The sequence below is a fragment of the Panthera leo genome, chromosome A2 (genome assembly GCF_018350215.1).
Source record: "Panthera leo isolate Ple1 chromosome A2, P.leo_Ple1_pat1.1, whole genome shotgun sequence".
Classification (NCBI taxonomy): domain Eukaryota; kingdom Metazoa; phylum Chordata; class Mammalia; order Carnivora; family Felidae; genus Panthera; species Panthera leo.
In genome coordinates this window covers 13,298,341-13,316,658 of record NC_056680.1, presented here as the reverse complement: position 1 = coordinate 13,316,658, position 18,318 = coordinate 13,298,341, and the positions used below count along the sequence as shown (strand labels likewise).

General features: G+C 57.6%; 1 protein-coding gene across 16 annotated transcripts in view; it reads right to left on the bottom strand.

Annotated features, from left to right (window-relative positions):
- MAST3 (microtubule associated serine/threonine kinase 3) overlaps positions 1–17,882 on the bottom strand; it is a 37,675-nt gene extending 19,793 nt beyond the window's left edge. For 2 of the 16 annotated variants that reach the window (XM_042928890.1, XM_042928891.1), the window contains exons 1-6: positions 9,259–9,671; positions 8,871–8,960; positions 1,095–1,183; positions 939–1,011; positions 740–760; positions 147–225 (exon numbers count right to left, since the gene is read on the bottom strand). In XM_042928890.1, coding sequence (XP_042784824.1) covers positions 147–225; positions 740–760; positions 939–1,011; positions 1,095–1,183; positions 8,871–8,960; positions 9,259–9,305 — 399 coding nt within the window. In that variant the 5' untranslated portion in view covers positions 9,306–9,671. The other 14 variants (XM_042928892.1, XM_042928893.1, XM_042928894.1 and 11 more) reach the window with 9 other exon arrangements.
- Positions 17,883–18,318: the final 436 nt, after the last annotated feature.

Here is an 18,318-nt window from a genome sequence, read left to right as displayed (position 1 = left end):
CATACGTTGCCCGGAATGGGGCACAGAGGGGGCAGCCAGGATGTTTGTTGGCTGGACAACTATCCGACACCTTGATAAAAACCAAAGACGTGTCCCGCCCCACCTCGCACCCGCCTGTCTGCTGGCCAAGGTGGGACTGTGGGTACCGAGACGGTGGAGCTGGGTGTGTTGGTTCCATAGCCAGAAGATGGGAGAGATGCAAGGGACCATCTTCTGCCGTCAGCCCTAGAGGGGAGAGCCAGAAGAGTTGGAAAGAAGGCATGGCCCCCGTGGTTTGTGGGGACTAAGGACGGAGACCGTGGCTGGCAGGTGCTGGCCCTGTTGGAGGAAGGATCTTCCGGAAAGGCGGAGAACAGAGGTTCAAGGTGAACAAATCCACTGTGTGTTTTCTCCTTGCCCTTCCGACACCTCCTCCGGGAAGCCCTCCCTGACCCAGCTGCCAGTGCCTCCCACATCGAAGCTCTGACCTCTGTGAGTTGCAGTTGATGGGATACATGCCAGTCACCCCCTTGAGACTGAGGACTCCCCAAGGGTCGAAGTCCAGCCTCCCCTTCCTCGGCCCCCGGCACAGGGTACGGCATGTAACGGGTGCTCGATAAATGTTAATGAGTGAACGAGTAACATTTAAATGCTTGGTCCAACGTCAACTCTGACTAAGTAAATTAATGATTTTTAGTGAATTAGTGATTTTAGCCTGGATGGTGTGCCCTCCTCCTCCCCAAGGGCTCCCTGAAATTACCTGTCCATGCGCGGGACGTGGCTGCAGAAGGCCGCGTGTTTGCCGGGGGCAGAAGCCAGGGGGAGAGACCGTCACAGGGCAGGGGACAGGGGAGGGGAAAAGGCGAATGAAGAGGCAGGGCCAACCACCAAGAGCATGCCGCTGCCTGTCCCCTCACCAGTTGTGCTGAGGTCATCCCTCAAAGCCAGTGACCACTCACCTTCGGGCAAAGGGGAAGTTCACGGCCGACGCAGCGGAGAAGTTCCGAGGACTATCCAGGGGGCTGTTGCCTGCTGAGGAAGAAGCAGGCAGGGGAAACTGAGGCAGAGGGGGCAGAGACGGGACACCGCCCCTGCAGGCTTGCTCCCACACTCACCTGTTGGAACTGAGAGCGGAGACAGGGGCCGGGAGAGGGTTGGGGAGGGCGTTCCTACCACCAGGCTTTTGCGGTTCCCACTGCGGCAGCTGTCAGGGAGGTGGGGACAAGGTCAGGCGCTGGCCCAGGCCTCAGGGCTCAGAGGACCGCGTGCCCAAGCCAGAGCGCACATATGGCCAGCTCTGGGGCAGGACGGGAAGCTAGGTGTGACCACTGCCACTCTGCCCCCGGTTGGACTCCTGCATGGCCCTTAGCTCGGCCTTTGAGGTCTGGGGTAGTCATTTTTGACAAATGTTACCTACTCTTAAAACTCTTATTATCATCAGTGGTGGCATGAGACACTTCCAGACTCCTGGGGGACACTGCACATGGCCAGGAGCCCCCCGTGAGCCTTCTCACGCTTCTGTGTTCACCACCCCACCCCCACTCCTTCGCTGACGCCATGCCCCGGCCGGGAGCACTGGCAAATAAGGCAGAGAGTGCAGAGGACCCCGGAGCTCACTGGTGAACTGAGGCAGGTTCCCATTCCATTCCACGCACCCCTTCTCAGGCTCGCTGCCCCAATCTCTTGGCGATCTTCCTCCCCACGATCCCCCCAAAATGCCAGTCCGATCCTTATAAAACCCCGAAAATCAGCATCTCGCACATTAGGTCCTGTCCTCCCTGTCCTACCCAACTTTTGCCCACACGTTTCCCTCCCTCCATCCCTGTTGTCTTCTGGCTTCCAGACCCCCTGGCCCAGGCCACTCCCACGCTTGCCCAGCCTCTCCCACCTGTGCCCCGGCCCCGGCCCCCGCCCTGGCAGAGGGAAATTGAGAGCGAACTGTCTCCCCACCTTCCCCGGTGCAGTCGCCCAGCAACGGCTCTGCTTGCTCGACAAGTGCAGCAGCCCACATACTCTGAGCCACCAACGCAGCTCAGTGGCGCAGGGAGGGAGAGAGAAACCTCAGGGCCTTACAGGGCCAGGAATGGTGTCCCAGGCAGAAGGCACAGAGCAGGCTAAGACATGGGAGAGCAGGGTCAGCGGCCGACCCAGGCAACAAGACAGGCAGGGAGGAGGGATCCAGCCTGTCGACGACACCACGTGCACCTGCCCTTCTGAGCTTGTTTCCCCATCTGTACACCCTGCAAGGTGCTGGGAAGATCTGATGAACTACGTACACAGTGTTCAGCTCTGGGCCCAGCACTGGGTCGATGGCCGTGGGCACGTATATGGTCATCTTTCTCCCCACAACTCCTGCAGGGTCTAGTGCACGCAGTGGGAGGGCAGGCAATGCCTCCCCGGTGAATTAAGTCACCCTTTGCCAATCCCAACAAACCCGGAGGTGAGAGACACCAGTTGCACCCACTTCCCAGCCTAGGAAACTGAGACCACGGATGTCAACAGCCACAAGGAACTGTCCTGTAGTCTGATGTACAGAAGCAAAAGTGAAACCCACAGGTTCCTGCAAGACTTCCTGCCAACAACCCCCCCCCCACACACACACCCATACCCCCCCCCCCCCAGTCCCACATCCTCTCCCAGCCCTCATCTGGGTTCTCAGCTCCATGCTGCACCCCAATGCATCATTTATCACTAACAGCTGCCTTTGGGAAAAACACTTGGCCACCTCCCTCTCGCTCTCAGGCGGGGCCTTCTTGAAAAGAAAACACAGCCATATTTGAGGTCTCAAAGGGGAACCGGGCATCATTTGTGCACTTCCCGAGCAACTGTCTAGTGTCGGCTATTTGCTCAGCCCTCTCTGGAGAAGGCCCAGGACGCTGAGAAGCTCTGCCTAGCCATTCAATAAACACCCAAGTGGGACAACACAGAGTGAGGATACGACAGAAAACGCTGGCCTGAGGCCAGTTTCCTGTACCCGATCCCTAAGGTGCCCTTAAGCCCTCTGTAGCTCCACAGGATCTGGGAGAAGCGTCTAAGCCCTGAACCTAGCATTCCAGGTCCTTCAGCAGCTGGTCTCAGTGCCTAGCCCTCTAGGAACGCCCCAACCCAGCACCAGTGAAACATCTAAGAACAGAGAGGTTAAGGAACTGCCTAAGGTCACACAGCCAGGCAGTGGCTGGGCAGGAATTTGAACCCAAGTCCTGTAAAGTCCACAGCCCTTACCCCTTACCTGGCCTTTTCTTTTCAGAAGAGGAAACAGACTCCAAGAGAAGCCAGGCTTCGCTGGAGGCTAAACCCAGTATTTTACCCCCGTGACCCGGCTCCTGACACACCACCTGCATGCCAGCCTCGTGCGGTAAATATCTGCTTCTGAAACAATATTTCCGCTAACTGAGCCCCGGGGCCAGAGTAGCCTCAGTTTTTCCAAGAAGCTCCTCCCCAGGTCTCCCAGGCCTAGAGACCCGGGTTCGAATCCTGACTCGGTCCCAAGTCCCTTCTGCCTGTGTTACCACCTTAACTATGACCCCAGCGGGCAGACACCCCACTCCGGGGTAACGACGGGCGAAACGAGGGTATCTGGGGTCCTAGAGGATACCTCGATCCCAAAGCGTCCCCCCCTGCCCCCTACCGCCGCACACAGTGGCCCACGCCACGCCGCCGGGATATACTTCTGGCAACTCGTGTTTCCTTGGCCGGCCGCCGCGCCTTTGCCCGCACGGTGCCCCCTACCTCTTGGAGCGCTGCAGCAGCGCGCCCTTGGCAAGGCGGCTCCGGTGGCCTGGCGCAGCCACCGCCGTCCAGTAGCTGGGGTCGGACATGCTGCTTCTCTTTGTGCCGCCGCCGCCGCCCGAGACCCGGGAGGCGCGGGGGCGCAGCGGCGGCGGCGGCGGGGCACGAACCTCCGCGGCGGGATTGGCCCCAGGAGCCCCGCGGAGCGGGGTAGGGGGTGCGCGCCGCGGGGCTGGGGTTAGGGGGCGAGGAGGAAGCGCGCGCCCCGGAACGCGGCCGGGAACCCGCCCAGGCGAGCGCGGGGGCGGGGCCTCGCGGGGGCGGGGCCTCGCGGGGCGGAGCGAGCGACGCGGAAGCGAGGCTGGCGGACCCGCGTGCCGGCTTAGTGGGCTGGGCGTTGCCAGGGCCGCGGGCGGAGGGGCGGGGCGTTGCCAGGGCCGCGGGCGGCGGGGGCGGGGCGTTGGCGCCCGTTAGGTGAGGCGGTGGAACGTAGCCCCCTTCCCTCAAAACGTCAATCTGTTCACGTCTCCTTTTCCCCCTCTCCCCGCCGCGCGAACCCCTTCTGAGTGTGGCACTTGAGACCTATCCGAGGGCCTGGCCTGGCTCATGCTACCGTGCCCACGGTGGCTCCACTTCTTGGAATGTCCTTCCTGCCTGGCAAAATCCAGCGTCCCCTCTTCCAGGAAACCTTTTCTCGTCTGTCTGGCTCTGTCTTCTCGGGCTTGGGCTCCCTGAGGCCCCGGCATCTCTCAGCACTGGACTGGCAGAAAGGACGTGTTGCGCAAACGGAAATCAGGGCATCTGACATGCTTTGCCTGTCTATGGCGACGGAAAGGCCATCAACTTGGCTACCCGACTCAGGGGATGCCTGATTTAACTTCTGAGGCCTGTCTTCTCAAGTGTAGAATGGGAGGGAAATTGGGCTGATAGGATGATTACATGAGTTAGACGTAAGGTGGCACCCACAACAGTGCCCGATAAATGTGTGATAAATGTTATTAGCATCAGGCTAACTTCCGGGCCTCTGTTTCTCCCTCTACAGATGTCCCCTCAGGAAAATGGAATGGAATCGGAGGCACAGAAAGTGCTGGGAATGCAGTACCTGTTCACCATAGAAATAGGAACGTCTGACACAGGAGGTAGTGAATTAATGCTTCTTCCTCTCATGACCGTCCCAGAAGTCAGGGACAGTGTCACCCTGAGGGTGGCCTCTTCACAGATCACACGATGCTTTGGGAACCAACCCAGACGCTGAAGCCCAGACCCCATATCTGAGAAGTCATGGATAGGGGCCCCCGCCTGGTGTGTAACCCTAACTCCCCCCAACCTTCTTGCCAAGAATTTTGCTTCTCAGGTTTCTCAAGAGACTCCCCATCCTGCCTTGGCCATGGCCACAGTCACCCTCAGGTTGCTACTGGGTTTGTCCTCCTGATGCTCTCCAGGTCCCCTGGGCCTGGGTCTCAAACACCCCTCGCTGGTCATTCACTCACACAACATTTATTGAGTAACTACTGTGTTCCTGACCCTGTGCTAAACCCTGAGTACCCTGCCCTCAGAGGCCCCAAGTCTGGTGGGGGAAGCAGACAGTAAACAGCAAACGACTCAATGATCAAGATAATTTCAAACACCGTAGTCAAGGAAGGAAAAGAACAGAGGTAACAAATGGCAAAGGGAGACTTTAGCCAGGAGACCTCTCTGAGGAGGTGACACATTGAGAAGGAAGAGAGGCCCGCCATGGGAAGTGTTCCCAACAGAGGGCACAACTTGTGCAAAAGCCCTGAGACCAGACTGAGGGGAAGAGGCCAGCAGGACTTAACATGTAAACGTTGCAGGAAGAGTGCGGTTGTAGCGGGAGAAGCAATGGGGAGCCATGGAGGATGTGTGAGCAGGGAAGGGGCATGGTCTGAATTGTTTGTCAATTCCGCCCCCCCCCACCCCCCCGCTCCCGTCTTCCATGGGGAACAGGAGCTGTCAGGGGCAGAAATGCAGGTGGCAGGAGGCTAGTGAGAGGCTGTAACAGGGTCTGGGAGGACGACACTGAGGCCCGGGCCAGGGTGAGGCTGTGGGGAAAAGTGGGTAAATTCCAGACCTGGTTTGAGGCCAGTGCACGGGCCCTGATGAGGGGCCAGATGTGGACGTAAAGAGGGAGGTGGTCGCTTATGACCCTGAGATATCCAGCGTGAGCCACAGGCCAGGGACAGAGCTTCCTGCGTGGGGGCACACAAGATCCCACAGGTCTGGGGACCCAAGTCACCATATGCTGACATACTGTGCCCACAAACCCTCCCCACCATGTGTGCTTCTGCACAGTTAGTAAAGGAATTACCCGTCAATCCCAGCTGTGGTGGCACCCTATAGTGCTTCCGTGCCCCCCATTACTCCCACTGTGCTGGCATCCCCAGCAGCCACTTCTCCCACGCCCATCTGGCCTCAGTTTCCTCCTCTGCAGAACAATGCTGCAGCTGACAATCCAGAATGCCTGTGGCCGTGGCAAAGGCCTCCCGTGAAAGGCTGACTAATGTCTGACCGATGTCTGGCGTCAGCCCCCTGCCCACCAGATCACGTCCCTCCCCAACTCACCCACCCTCCGTGGCTCCTCAGTGCTTTTACAGCAAAACCACACTTCTGGGTGAATCCCTCTCCTAGGTCTCAGAGCCTAACCCTGTCCGTAACTCGGGATCTGCCTCCCTCTGCTTGTGCTAAGTGACTATGTAAATGGCAAAGCCCCAGTGAGCGTACAGAACCCTACCCTCAACCCCTCCGTGGTCTGACCACCCCAGCCCTTCCCACCTGCCCATGCACTGTCCACACCCCTCCCAGCTCTATACGCTGTATGGTTCTTAGTTCCCTGGATAGAAAAATAACAAATTCTTCCTGTCCCTGACATTCAAGGCCCCAGAGGGAACATTCTTCTCACAGTGCTTTTTATTGCCCCCTTGTCCATGAGGGCCGAATTCACGACCTTGAGTTCACGACCTTCTTCGATTACCTCCTGCTCACCACCACAGGCAGAGCCCTCCCACCTCCTTCCCATTTGTCCATGCCATAAGCATTAACTGAGCACCTGCTGTATACCAGGCCCCGCCCTAGAATAGGCCAGATCCAGCTCTGGCCCTCAAGGGGCTCCCAAACCTCTGGGTGAGAAAAATAACCTAAGAATCACACAAGAAAACATGGAAATCACACCCATAATGCAGTCTCAATGAGGGAAATGGACAGGCATAATGGATGTATCTGGGGCTTGGGAGGCCCTGAATGGGGGCTGTGTTCAGAAAAAGCTTCCTATCTGAGGGCTTGATAGAGACGTGACAAACAAAGAAAGGAGGAAATGGAGCTCTGGGCAGAGGAGTAGCAAATGCAAAGGCCCTGAGGCTGGACCAGTTTATATTCTGGCAGCCCAGGAAGCCTCATGGCTAGAGTATGGTGAGCCAGGTGGGGAGATAGGTGACAGGGAGACAAGAGGTGGCAGGGGCCAGACTCATGGGGACTTGGAGGCTGAGAGAACAAACGTGGGCTTATTCCTAGGGTACTTGGAGCAGGGGAGGCAGGGACCCATTTCCTTGCCTGGCCCAAGGTGATGGGGCTCTGCTGCCCTCTGGTGGCGGGTGAGGAGGCTTTTCTGCTCAGAGCCCCAAACTCTCTGCCTCCATTTGCTCCTGATAAAACTGGCTCAGCTGTTGTTCACTTGGTGGTTGAGGCCAAGCGGTCGGTGTCAGATTTGGCCTGACACTCTTTCCCAGGGTACCTCTGCACAACATACTCTGATGTCCTGGGTTTCCTCCTCCCCTAAATGGGGGGTACAGCAGTCCCCACTGGATACCCTGACCTGGTCTAGGCCCCACCACTTTCTACCCAGATGTTATCCTGGCCACCTCCCTTCCTATCACTTGTCCTCGGCAGACCTTTCTTCCCCCAAGGCAGCCACAGAAGCTTTTCGATTCTTGGTCCTGCCTCAGGACCTTGGCACGTACAGTTCCCATTGCCTGGTACTTCTCTTCCCCTAGCTTTGCCTAGACCTTGGCTAAAACACCACCTCCCCCAAGGGGTCACCGTCCGAATGGCTCTTGTTTGTCTCCTCACTTGTTCACTGCCCACCTCCAGAGATCTGACTGAGAGGCCCATGAGGGAAGGATTACGTTAATCTTGTTCACAGCTATGCCCTTAGCATCTGGCTCACAGTAGGTACCTACTTAATGAAGGGAACTGTCTGTTGCCCAGCACCCAGTGAGGGCTCCAAATTGTTCTCTCTTCTCCCCACAAAAGGTCTATGGAAAGAATCTAATCAGTTCATTCATACTGAGGTATAAATGATTGATGGGCCACTGAATTCCAGACATGACTGACTCACACATCTGTCACCTCCCTGAACTTTTCCCAAGCCGTGCGAAGAGCCCACGACAACCCTGATCTTCCCTCCTATAGAGGGGGCAAGACCCTGAGACGCGCCAGTCACAGAGGCTGCCTCAAACCCTCAACAGACTCTGGTAGCCAAGCTGGCCCTGATGCTTGAACCAGGAGAAGTGGCGTCTCCTCTCAGCCTCAGTTTCCTCGGCTGAGAAATGGGGACAGGAAGGGCACCTCCCTCTCGGCTTGTGCAGGAAACAGAAGGTATTTGGTACAGAGCTGGCACTCAGTCAAGCTGGTTCTTTCCTCCTGACGCCACTTTGCCTGGGACAGTGCGTGGGGCTCTAAGGGTGAACTCTCAGCTTTGTGTGTGTGTGTGTGTGTGTGTGTGTGTGTGTGTGTGTGTGTGTGTGTCTACATTCAGAGGGAGGAGCTTTCTGGCCAGCTGAGCTGGGTGTGGGGAGGGTCCTGGAGGTCACAGGCTGGAAGGCAAGGCTGATTCAGCAGGGAGGGCCCAGAGCAGGCTGGGAACCCAGCATCTGTCCCAGGGATGTCCTTGGGCCACAGCTCAAGTTCTAGCCTCACCTTGGCCACCTGTCGGATGGAGGACCTGTTGGCTATGGTTGAAAATGGAATTTCCCCCATCCAGGCCCTAATGTGGATAGTAGTTTCATTTTATGGAGGGGTAAACTGAGGCCCAGAGAGGTGATGTCACCGGCCCACAGTACCTTGGTGAGGAAGCTGGGTCTGGGTGGCTTCCAAGGTTCTGGGGTGCCAGGGCAATGTCCGAGCCCCGCCCCCCGAGTGCTGTCACTTACCTCCAGGGATGCAGGCCCAGTGAGGGGCTGCAAGGGCTGCAGGGGCTGCTGGGGCTCAGCAAAGATGGGCTCTGGCTGCTCGGAGACAGACTGTAAAGAAAGAGGCCGGGGACGGTGAACCTGGTGGTGTCCCCTGCGTGTGGCCGAATCCGAATTCGGACCAGGACTTAGGTTCCTTTAGGGAGAAGGAGCCCCCAAGGCCCGGGATTCTGGGTCTCGCCAAGGCCGCGGGGGTGGGGCCTGACCGATGACCGATGACCCGGGAGGGCTCCCCGGAGGCGGCGGTCTGACTCTGGGCGACTTAAAAAGAGACGCGGGGGGAAGGGCGGTTGTCTGTCTGCCTCTCTTCCTCCCTCCCCATTTCCCCCCTTCTTCGCCAAGCACTCACTCGAGGGTCAGCGCCGGGATGTGAAGCTTGTCCCTGCGAGACTTCATGCTGAGGCCGGGGTTGCGTCTACGCGGCTGGGTGCCAAAGCCCTCTTTGTGGCCCCCCAACCCCTGATGGTGGCGCGATCGGACAGACCCACAGACGCGGACGTGGGGACAGCACGCCTGGCGGGCGCGACGGACGCGGCGGCGCGGAGGCCGGGCCGCCGGGGGCGAGGGGGGCGGGCTCTCTCCTCCTCGGGGCGGGGCTCGGGCCCCGCACCTGCGCGCAGGCCCAGCCCAGCAGGAAAAGTCGGGCTGCGGGAGGCTGGAGTGGCAGGTGCCAACCCCTCCCGGAGAGAGGGACGCCGAGGCTGCCGGGTCTCGAGCCCCAGGGCTGCGCGGCCGAAAAGGAAGGGCGGTCACTGCCTCCTCGATTGGCATTATTGCTCCATCGCCTGGCCCCACCCCTTCCCGGCCGGGTCTCTGCCCTCGCCCCACCCCTCCCCGGGAGGTGCGGGGGTGGGAGGGGGTTGTCTCTGGGACCCCGGATCTGAGCGCGTCCTGCCCCTATTCCCCCACCGCCTGCCGCTCAGCACAGCCCCTCGCGGCGGGTCTCAGCATCCCCACGCACATCAGAGGCCGGTCCACGCCTCCAGGCCTTTGCTTCGCTGGGGTCCCTGTCTGGAGCGTCGTCCCCCTCACCCACATCCCAGTTCGGTCCCATGGGCCCCTCTTCGGCGGAGCCGTCCCTACACAAGAACCCATGGCGCCCCGAGTCCCACCCTCCCTTTTGCCCAGCCCAGTTCCCAAGACTCCGGGGTTGTGTCTGGCTATGGCCCCCCCTCGACACCCCGCTTAGACCCGGTCAAGAACGCGGTAGGTAGCAGAAAGCAGACAGCTCTCAGGGAGTCTTTGTCCTCGTTCTGCCCCGTGGCCCAGGACTTTGTCCTCCGTGGTTCTGACTGATTCCGGTCCACCACCCCGCCGCGAGCCTGGGCAAAGGCCAGGGACAGTGCCCGCCTTCCGGTCAATGCCGGAGCCCCGCCCCTACGGGCCCCTCAGGCTCCTCCCCACCAGCTGCACATCCCCAGTCCATCAAGAACGTGTGGTCAGGGCTTGGGGGCCAGTCTGACCCCATCCCCACCATCAGATTTCAAACTCTCATCCAAACCCCAGGACCTCCCTCCCCTCTCCCTTCACCTCCCCTGTGCTCTCTTCACTCCAGCTACTGCCGTCTCCATGATGTTCTTTCAATGCCAAGCTGGTTTGCACCCCAGGACCTTTGCCCATGCTGTTCCCTCTAACTGGGATGCTCTTCCCCTCAGACTTTCCCTCTTGCCTCTTCTTCCTCTTCTAGATCTAGGCTCAAATGTTACCTTCTCCAACAGGGCTAAATCCCATCCCCCCCTCCCCTGCAGCTCCTCTGTTTAATTTCTCCCCTGCAGTATATCTCTTCACCATAACTCTCCCCAAGAGAGTGTGAGCTCCATGGGCAGGGTCCAGCATCGATTTGTCTCTGTGTCCCCCCGCCCCCCATGCCTGGAACAGGGCCTGATACACAGTAGGCACCCCAAAAAAGTTTGTTAAGTGGGTAATTTCACTGCCGGGCAAGAGAATTCCCATCCCTCAGGCAAACACCGCCCCCAAAGAGCGGGTGTCTACACTCACACACCTCCGGACCGCTAGCACAAGGCAAAACCCTCCCTGTCCTGGGCTGTGCTTTCCCGTCTGTAAACCAGCAAAGACACCACACAAAACGGTCTGTGAGCTCTGGGATCCGAAAATGCCAGCCTACAGAAAAATGCTAATGTGACCCTGAAGGATACAATTTTCTACCTGTGTTCCCTGACAGTGAGCTCCCCGTCATGGGAGACATGCAAGCCGGCTCCAGGATACTTGGCTGGAATCCTCTGATTTGGACTCTAGATGCTAGACAAGGGTTCCTTTTCCAACCTGGATGCCCTTGTCCCAGCTGCGCAACCCTACAGCGCTTCAACCTCCACATTTGCAAACTGGCGTGGGCCCCCAGCTTGTGCGGGCCAAATGAAGCACTTCCAAAGCACTTTGCAAACACCGGGGGAAAGGATCAAGGTGAGCAGCTTTGTTGTAATTATCAAATAAATTCACAGTCTGGATGGAGGCTGCCGCTGAAATCTCTGTGCCCAGGACCGTTGGGTCCAGCCCAGCCCACTGGCCTTAGGTGAACTCACCCACGTCCCCGGCGTGGCAGGCTCAGCTCCTTCTGAAATGAGAGGAAACAGGGGTCATTCCCAAGGAGACAGGCCCTTCACATCCCCGGCCCTCCACCCACCTCACCCCGAAGGTGGCCCCTCGCTCACCCAGCTCCAGCCGATGCCTCCTTTCTGCTGCCCCATATTCTGGGTTCTGCCCTGCCTCAGAGCCTTTGCACCAGCTGTGTCTTCTGCCAAGACTGCCTTCCCTCCCCTCTGGTGCTAGTCAATTGCACATCATCCCTCAGCTCAGGCACCCCTTCCTCCTGAAAGCCCTCCAGACTCCCAATCACCTCCCTGCCTAGCTCAAACCCTCCTTGTACTAAAAATAACTTCATTATTTTATTTGATTTTAAAGTGTATTTATTTATTTTGAGAGAGAGAGGGAGCCAGAGTGGGGGAGGGGCAGAGAGACAGAGAGAGAGAGGAGACAGAGAGAGAGGAGAGAGAGAGAATCCCACGCAGGCTCAGCACTGTCAGCGCAGAACCCGATGCGGGGCTCGAACTCACGAGAACATCGAGATCATGACCTGAGCTGAAATCAAGAGTCGAACGCTTAACCGACTGAGCCACCCAGGCGCCCCATAACTTCATTATTTTAAATAACAAATTAGTTATATTTGTAAAGAAGGATGTCAATAGTGGCTAAATAGTAACAATTGTTCGAGGAAAGGGAGATTCTTTTTTTTTTTTTTTTTTTTTTTTTAATTTATTTTTGGGACAGAGAGAGACAGAGCATGAACGGGGGAGGGTCAGAGAGAGAGGGAGACACAGAATCGGAAGCAGGCTCCAGGCTCCGAGCCATCAGCCCAGAGCCCGACGCGGGGCTCGAACTCACAGACCACGAGATCGTGACCTGGCTGAAGTCGGACGCTTAACCGACTGCGCCACCCAGGCGCCCCAAGGAAAGGGAGATTCTTGACTCGTCCTCACTCTGCCCCCTCCCAGATCTGAAAGTCACTTCTGCAAAGCTTATGTGGATTTGTGTCTTGGGAACCGACGGGGGGTGGGGGCAGTAATCAGTGACTCCCTTTTGAAGACCCTTTTAGTGCTCAGCAAGCTGACTGCACCAACCCTGGGTGCCCTCGCCATATGCAGGGCAAAAAGCCGTGCACTTGGGGTTCACGGTGACCCCGGAGTCCATCCTCAAATGTAGCTCACCCAAGAAGGTTCCTAAATTCTCAAAAGGCCATGTCACGCAAGTTTAGAATCTAGGGATACTCAGACCTGGGTCCAGATCTATTTATTATCTGTTCTTGCCTGGCTGTGGGACCTTGAGCAAGTAACTTGCGCAATTCGTGCTTTGATTTTCCCACCTATAAGGTGGAGGGTAACATCAGGAGGGTCCCAGGGTAGTGATGATCAGCCATTATTATCGTGGCTGTTGTGCGTTGTGTTACTGTTGAGCTCAGCAAGGGCCTAGGTGGACTATCGTAATACCCGATAAATTTTACCGAGCCACCTAATACATACAGACCAGGAGCAAGGGCCGTTTTTCAGGCTGGGAAACCGAGGCGCAGAGGGAAGCCAGCTGCCCATGTCTCTTGGCAAGGAGAAGGAAGGGAATCCAGGTCTCTGGACATCCCCACCCCCCCTGCTCCCCCCCCCCCCCCAAACACACACGCCAGGGCGGTCCTGTGGAGGACAGACACATGACTATTTATACCTAGGTGGGCTCTCCGGACTGCCCACATCCAGAGCGGGGCGTTCACCATGGCAACCACTGACGTCATCAGCCCCCACAGCCAATTCAAGGGGGCTGGAAGCTGCCCGGTGCAGGACGGGGCTGGGAGAGGTTGGCTGGGTCCCCCAGCAGGGGAAGAGGAGGGTCCAAGAGGAGGGGTGTCACCCCGAGGCCTGACCCCAGCTACCCTGAGCCCACAAAACCGGGCGGTTCAAGGCGGGAAGAGGCTGACCTGCCATCCCGTGGTGTTTCTGTCTGCCTGAATACCTCTGGGAATGGAGAGCTCACTATCGTTCAGGGCAATTGATCACAGTCATAGGAACCACCACCACCATTAAGGCCTCCTGCTGCCCCCTCCAATTGTTACGGGGTCTTATGCCAGCTTACCCCTCTCCTCTAACCCGTGAAACAGCGAGGAGCTGGCATCTGAACCCAGGACTTACTTGCTCTGGCACCCCCTCCTCCATCCCAACCATTTCCTTCCAAAGCCCTGGCCGTTCTGGGTTCCCAGTCTGGCTCCCCATCATCTGAGCTGTGTGACCCCCGCCAAACAATTTCACATCAGTTTCTTCATTTGGAAAGCCTCCCGGTTCCATAGGGTCCTGGGAGGAATCAAGAAACAAGCTAAGAGCCCGGCACTGGGGAGGCTTCGATAAATCAGTGCCAAGACAATGATTTTGTGAGGTTAATAATAACCACCAATTTAACCACAAATTTTAATTTGCTTCCAAAATACAAAAAGATGTCAAGTGGCAGAGAGAAGCGAGGGAAGGTCGGCAGCCCCCTGCAAAGGCTCTGTGGAAAGCTGGGACCACATGGAATTCTCCCGGCACCGCCCCCGGACCCTCTGCTCCCAGAGCCATCTGCTTCCGCCTTCAGCCCCCTCTTCGCCGGCTGTTCTCAAGGAGTGACTCCCGCATAGACCAGAGTAGGTGGGGGCCCGATCCCTTGGAACTGCCCTTTAAAGATAATATTTACGGCAACCTCTTCGGTTCTTGGCTGGGCTGGGCAATGCTGCCTCCCAGCCAGAAGCCTCAGCTCCATCCTGAGGAACCCCCTGGGGCATGGACACCCCCACAACTGGAGGCACTGGGGAGACCCAGGGGGAGAGAAGGGGCTGGAGGTGGGGGGAGCCAAGAGGCTTCCTGGGTGGGGGGTGGTCAGGCTGGTGGGAATCTGTGCGGTGGGGGTAGGACTCAGGCCGGCTGGCACCAAGCCCCACGGGAAGTTGGCAACTGCAGTGAAGGGAGAGAGAAGTCAGCAGGGACCACAGAGCACCAGCCTGAGGGCTTTTTGGAGGAGAAGAGTAAGCTGAACTGGGCCACGAGGATGCAGGATGGACCTTCCAGGGAATGCCTCCAGCAGGAGCAGAGACAAAGTTCAGATAGATACAAGCTCTGGCCACCTTCACTGCCCCTGGATTTGGAGATCTGGTGTTTGAAAAGTCTGTGGTTCGTGGGGCGCCTGGGTGGTTCAGTCGGTTAAGCATCCGGCTCTCGATTTCGGCTCAGGTCATGATCTCACGGTTCATGAGTTCGAGCCCCGAGTCGGGCTCTGTTGCTGACAGTGTGGAACCTGCTTGGGATTCTCTCTCTCTCTAAAGAAATAAATAAAAACTTAAAAAAAAAAAAAAAAAAAAAAAAGAAGCATGGCTTGTGAAGCAAAGGCCCAAGTGGGAGATGATAAAAAAAATAACGATAGAGGGGCGCCTGGGTGGCTCAGGCAGTTGAATGTCCGACTTTGACTCAGGTCATGATCTCACGGTTCGTGGGTTCGAGCCCCGCGTCGGGCTCTGTGCTGACCGCTCAGAGCCTGGAGCCTGTTTCCGATTCTGTGTCTCCCTCTCTCTCTGACCCTCCCCCGTTCATGCTCTGTCTCTCTCTGTCTCCAAAATAAATAAACGTTAAAAAAAATTTAAAAAAAAATAATAACGATAGAATAATAAGAATAGTAGTCGTAGCAATAACAATGCGAGGAGTGGAGCTCACGTTAACCGGCACCCATAAATGCTGCACAGGAGACTGAGCTTAACCCAAAGCGGGAAGGCCCAGTGCCCAGCTCTTCCTCTGACCCAGCGCAAACTGGGGGTCCAAGGGCCAGACCAGTTCCTGCTTACCACCTCCCAGCACACTGCCCCCGTCAGATTAGCCAGCCTTCCCACCGATATGGTCTGTACTAGCCAGTCCGCAACTGACTTGAGTCCCCTCCACTTCCTCAAGCTTTCATGAATCGACTCTTTGACCTTTGGAAGGGTCAGCCTCCAGAGTATCTGATTGGCTCTGACCAGGAGGCTGCTACCTGCTTGGCTGGGGGTGCTCCTGGGCTCATTAACAAAGCTCCAAGTTAAGGTACCGGGTAGCTTATGCCCCAAACCCAGGCCCTCCACGTTTTTGCATCCTCAGAAGCCAGGCTGGTTAGCATTCCAAATCTCTTAATTTCCCTCTCTGATCTTCAGTCTCCCTCCCCGAAAAAATGAGGCTAATAATAGCACTGACCTCTTGTGCTGTTAGGAGAATTAAATGCACACACGGTGCTTCGCGTTTGTGGGTGCCCCTTACTGTGAGACATGATTTATATTTCTACTATTATTATTTTTTTAAAGTTTTTAAAAATGTTTATTTATTTATTTTCAGGGTTGGGGGGAGAGGGGGAGACAGAGAGGGAGAGAGAGAATCCCAAGCAGGCTCCGCACTCCGTGCTGAGCCCAACACTGGGCTTTCCTCGCCTCTGGCCCCCTCTGTGGCCCCCACCTGCTCCAGAGGAGTCTTTCAAAGCCTTCAGGTCTGATAGTGTTCCTCCCTTCCACCGGCACTTTCCATAGCTCCCAATCACCTTAGGGAGAAAATCTAACCTCTTCAAAATCGGCACTGGAACGCCCTGAAGCAGAGGGTCCTAGTTTCCCCACGCAACATATATAGTTACATGCTTCTGGGCCTTTGCATGTGCTGTGCCCTCCACCCAGAATTCCCTCACTCATCTGGGCAATCTCTACTTGTCCCTCTGCCCCCACAGAGCAAGAGGGCGAGCCAGACCTGCCTGGGTTCGAAGCCTGACTCTGTCACCTACGTGCTGTGACACCTGGGCAGGGGCTAGGCTTCTCTGAGCCTCAGTTTCCCCTTTTGTAGCATGGGACTCGTCATCAGGGAGCGGGTGCCTCTTCCCCATGAAACAGGCCCCCACTTCTTGACGTCAGCAGCGCCCCCATTCGCCTACCGGAAGGCAGTTTCTCTATTTTAAGAGGCCGCGGGCGGGGCTCGCGTCTAACTGGGGCTCGGGGCGGGGCCTGTCCCCCCACAACACCCCACCGCTCACCGCCCCCTCCCCTACGCCCAGGCCCCTCACTGTTGCCTCTGGCCTCGGACTTTCCCCTTGCGGCCCCCGCCCCCGCCACGCCTGGGGGTGGGGGCGCTTCTGCCTTTCATCTCTGCCCCTGCCCTCCCGGACCCCACCCCCACCCCGTCCTTCCAAGGTTCTAGCTTCCCTCAGACTCTCTTATTTCCCCATGCACCCCCCCCCCCCCACCCCCCCCCCGCCCCTGCCCTGCCACCCGCGCTGCTTCCTCTGCTCCAAGACCACCCAGCAACGCTTGGGTCAGGCGCCTTCTCCAAGAGTGCCTGAGCGTCCCACACTGCAGCTGACAACTCCCTGGGGTCACTGCTGCTCAGGCGTCCATACCCCCCAACAGGCTAGGAGACCCAGGAGAGCGGTTTCAGAGGGTGAACACCCCGCCGCCTCTCCAGCAGGCACTCAAGAAATGTTTGTTGGGTAAATGATGAATCCCAGGTTCCCGACAGGCAACCTGGTGGCTCCTTAAGGGTGTGGTCTACGCCTCGGCTAGATCATCTTAATTCCCTTTGCACAGAGATGGGGAAACTGAGGCCCAGAAAAGTCAAAGGAGTCGCCCATCGGGGTCCCGTGGCCCCTGCGTGGGTTCGAACTCTCTCACGCACAAACTCAGGGCCAGAGGTCAGAAAAGGAGGGCCCTTACAGCCAATGGGGAAACTGAGATCCGGATAAGCAAAAGTGTCTCCTGCCCTCGACACCCCTCCCCCCCGCCCGCCCGGCCCCCCGCAAGCCAGTTTGCAGTGCTTTCCGCAACAGAGAGCCAGTTAAGGCTGCCGGATTGAACCTCTGTCGGGCGACCTCGAGTTTGTGACTTTTCCAGACCCGAGCCTCAGTTTCCCTGTCTGACAAATGGGCGCCCGGACAGCCCCAACCTCCTTGGCTCACCTTAGGGGTGAGCTGAGGCTGGGGCGCGGTGGCGCAGCGAAGGCACGAGGCAGGTAATGATCCACATTAATTAATAAGAATATATCACTAGTAAAAAGATTAACACGACGAGGACCATATGGTGAGCGCTCAAAGGCTGCTGTTGCTCATATTATTAGAGCAGCTGGTGGGAAGGGGCCCAACCCTCAGCCCCCGTCTCCCACGCTAGCGCTTGGAGCCTCAGTTTCTCCATCTGTCAAACCAAACGGAGTATATATCCCCTTCCCATCAGGCGAAAAGCACTTTGAAAAGCGGGCAGAAGGAGCGATCGGAGCGCGCGCCCCGCTCTCCGCCTCAGTTTCCCCGGACGCCGAAACCTCGCCCCTGGCACCCAAGCCAGGTGCACTCGGCCGCGCCCTCCGCCCGCCCACGCAGGGGCCTCACCTGGAGCCCTCGGCGCCGCAGGAGGCTCGGCTCGTCCATGGCCCGCTAGTCCGCGCCGCCTGGCCCGCCCCCGGCCCCGCCCCAGCCTGCCAAGCCCCGCCACCCCGCGCCATTGGTCAAGCCGGTCAGCTGACGTGTCCTGGCCCCGCCCCTCCCTGGGAGCCCTCCTGGAAGGGCCCCGCCTCCATTGGATGGGCCAGACCAGCCCTTCCAGGCCCCACCCTTACCCCCCAGCCAAGATGAAACCACTTTTCAATGAATCCTCCTGGGAATAAGGGACCGTTAGCGTCCCCATTTTGCAGAGAAGGAAACTGAGGCTCAGAGAAGTTAGTTGATGTGCCCAGGGCGCACAACAAGACCAGTTCTAGGGTGAGGTGAACGAGACCCTCCGTTCTGTTCAAAATTTGAAAAGGGCCACAAATATCAGTGATTAAGGTACACAAGATTCGAATACAATAGTGTAGAGAATCTAAACTAATGCAAAAAGCGCAGGATGAACTAAACACCAAAA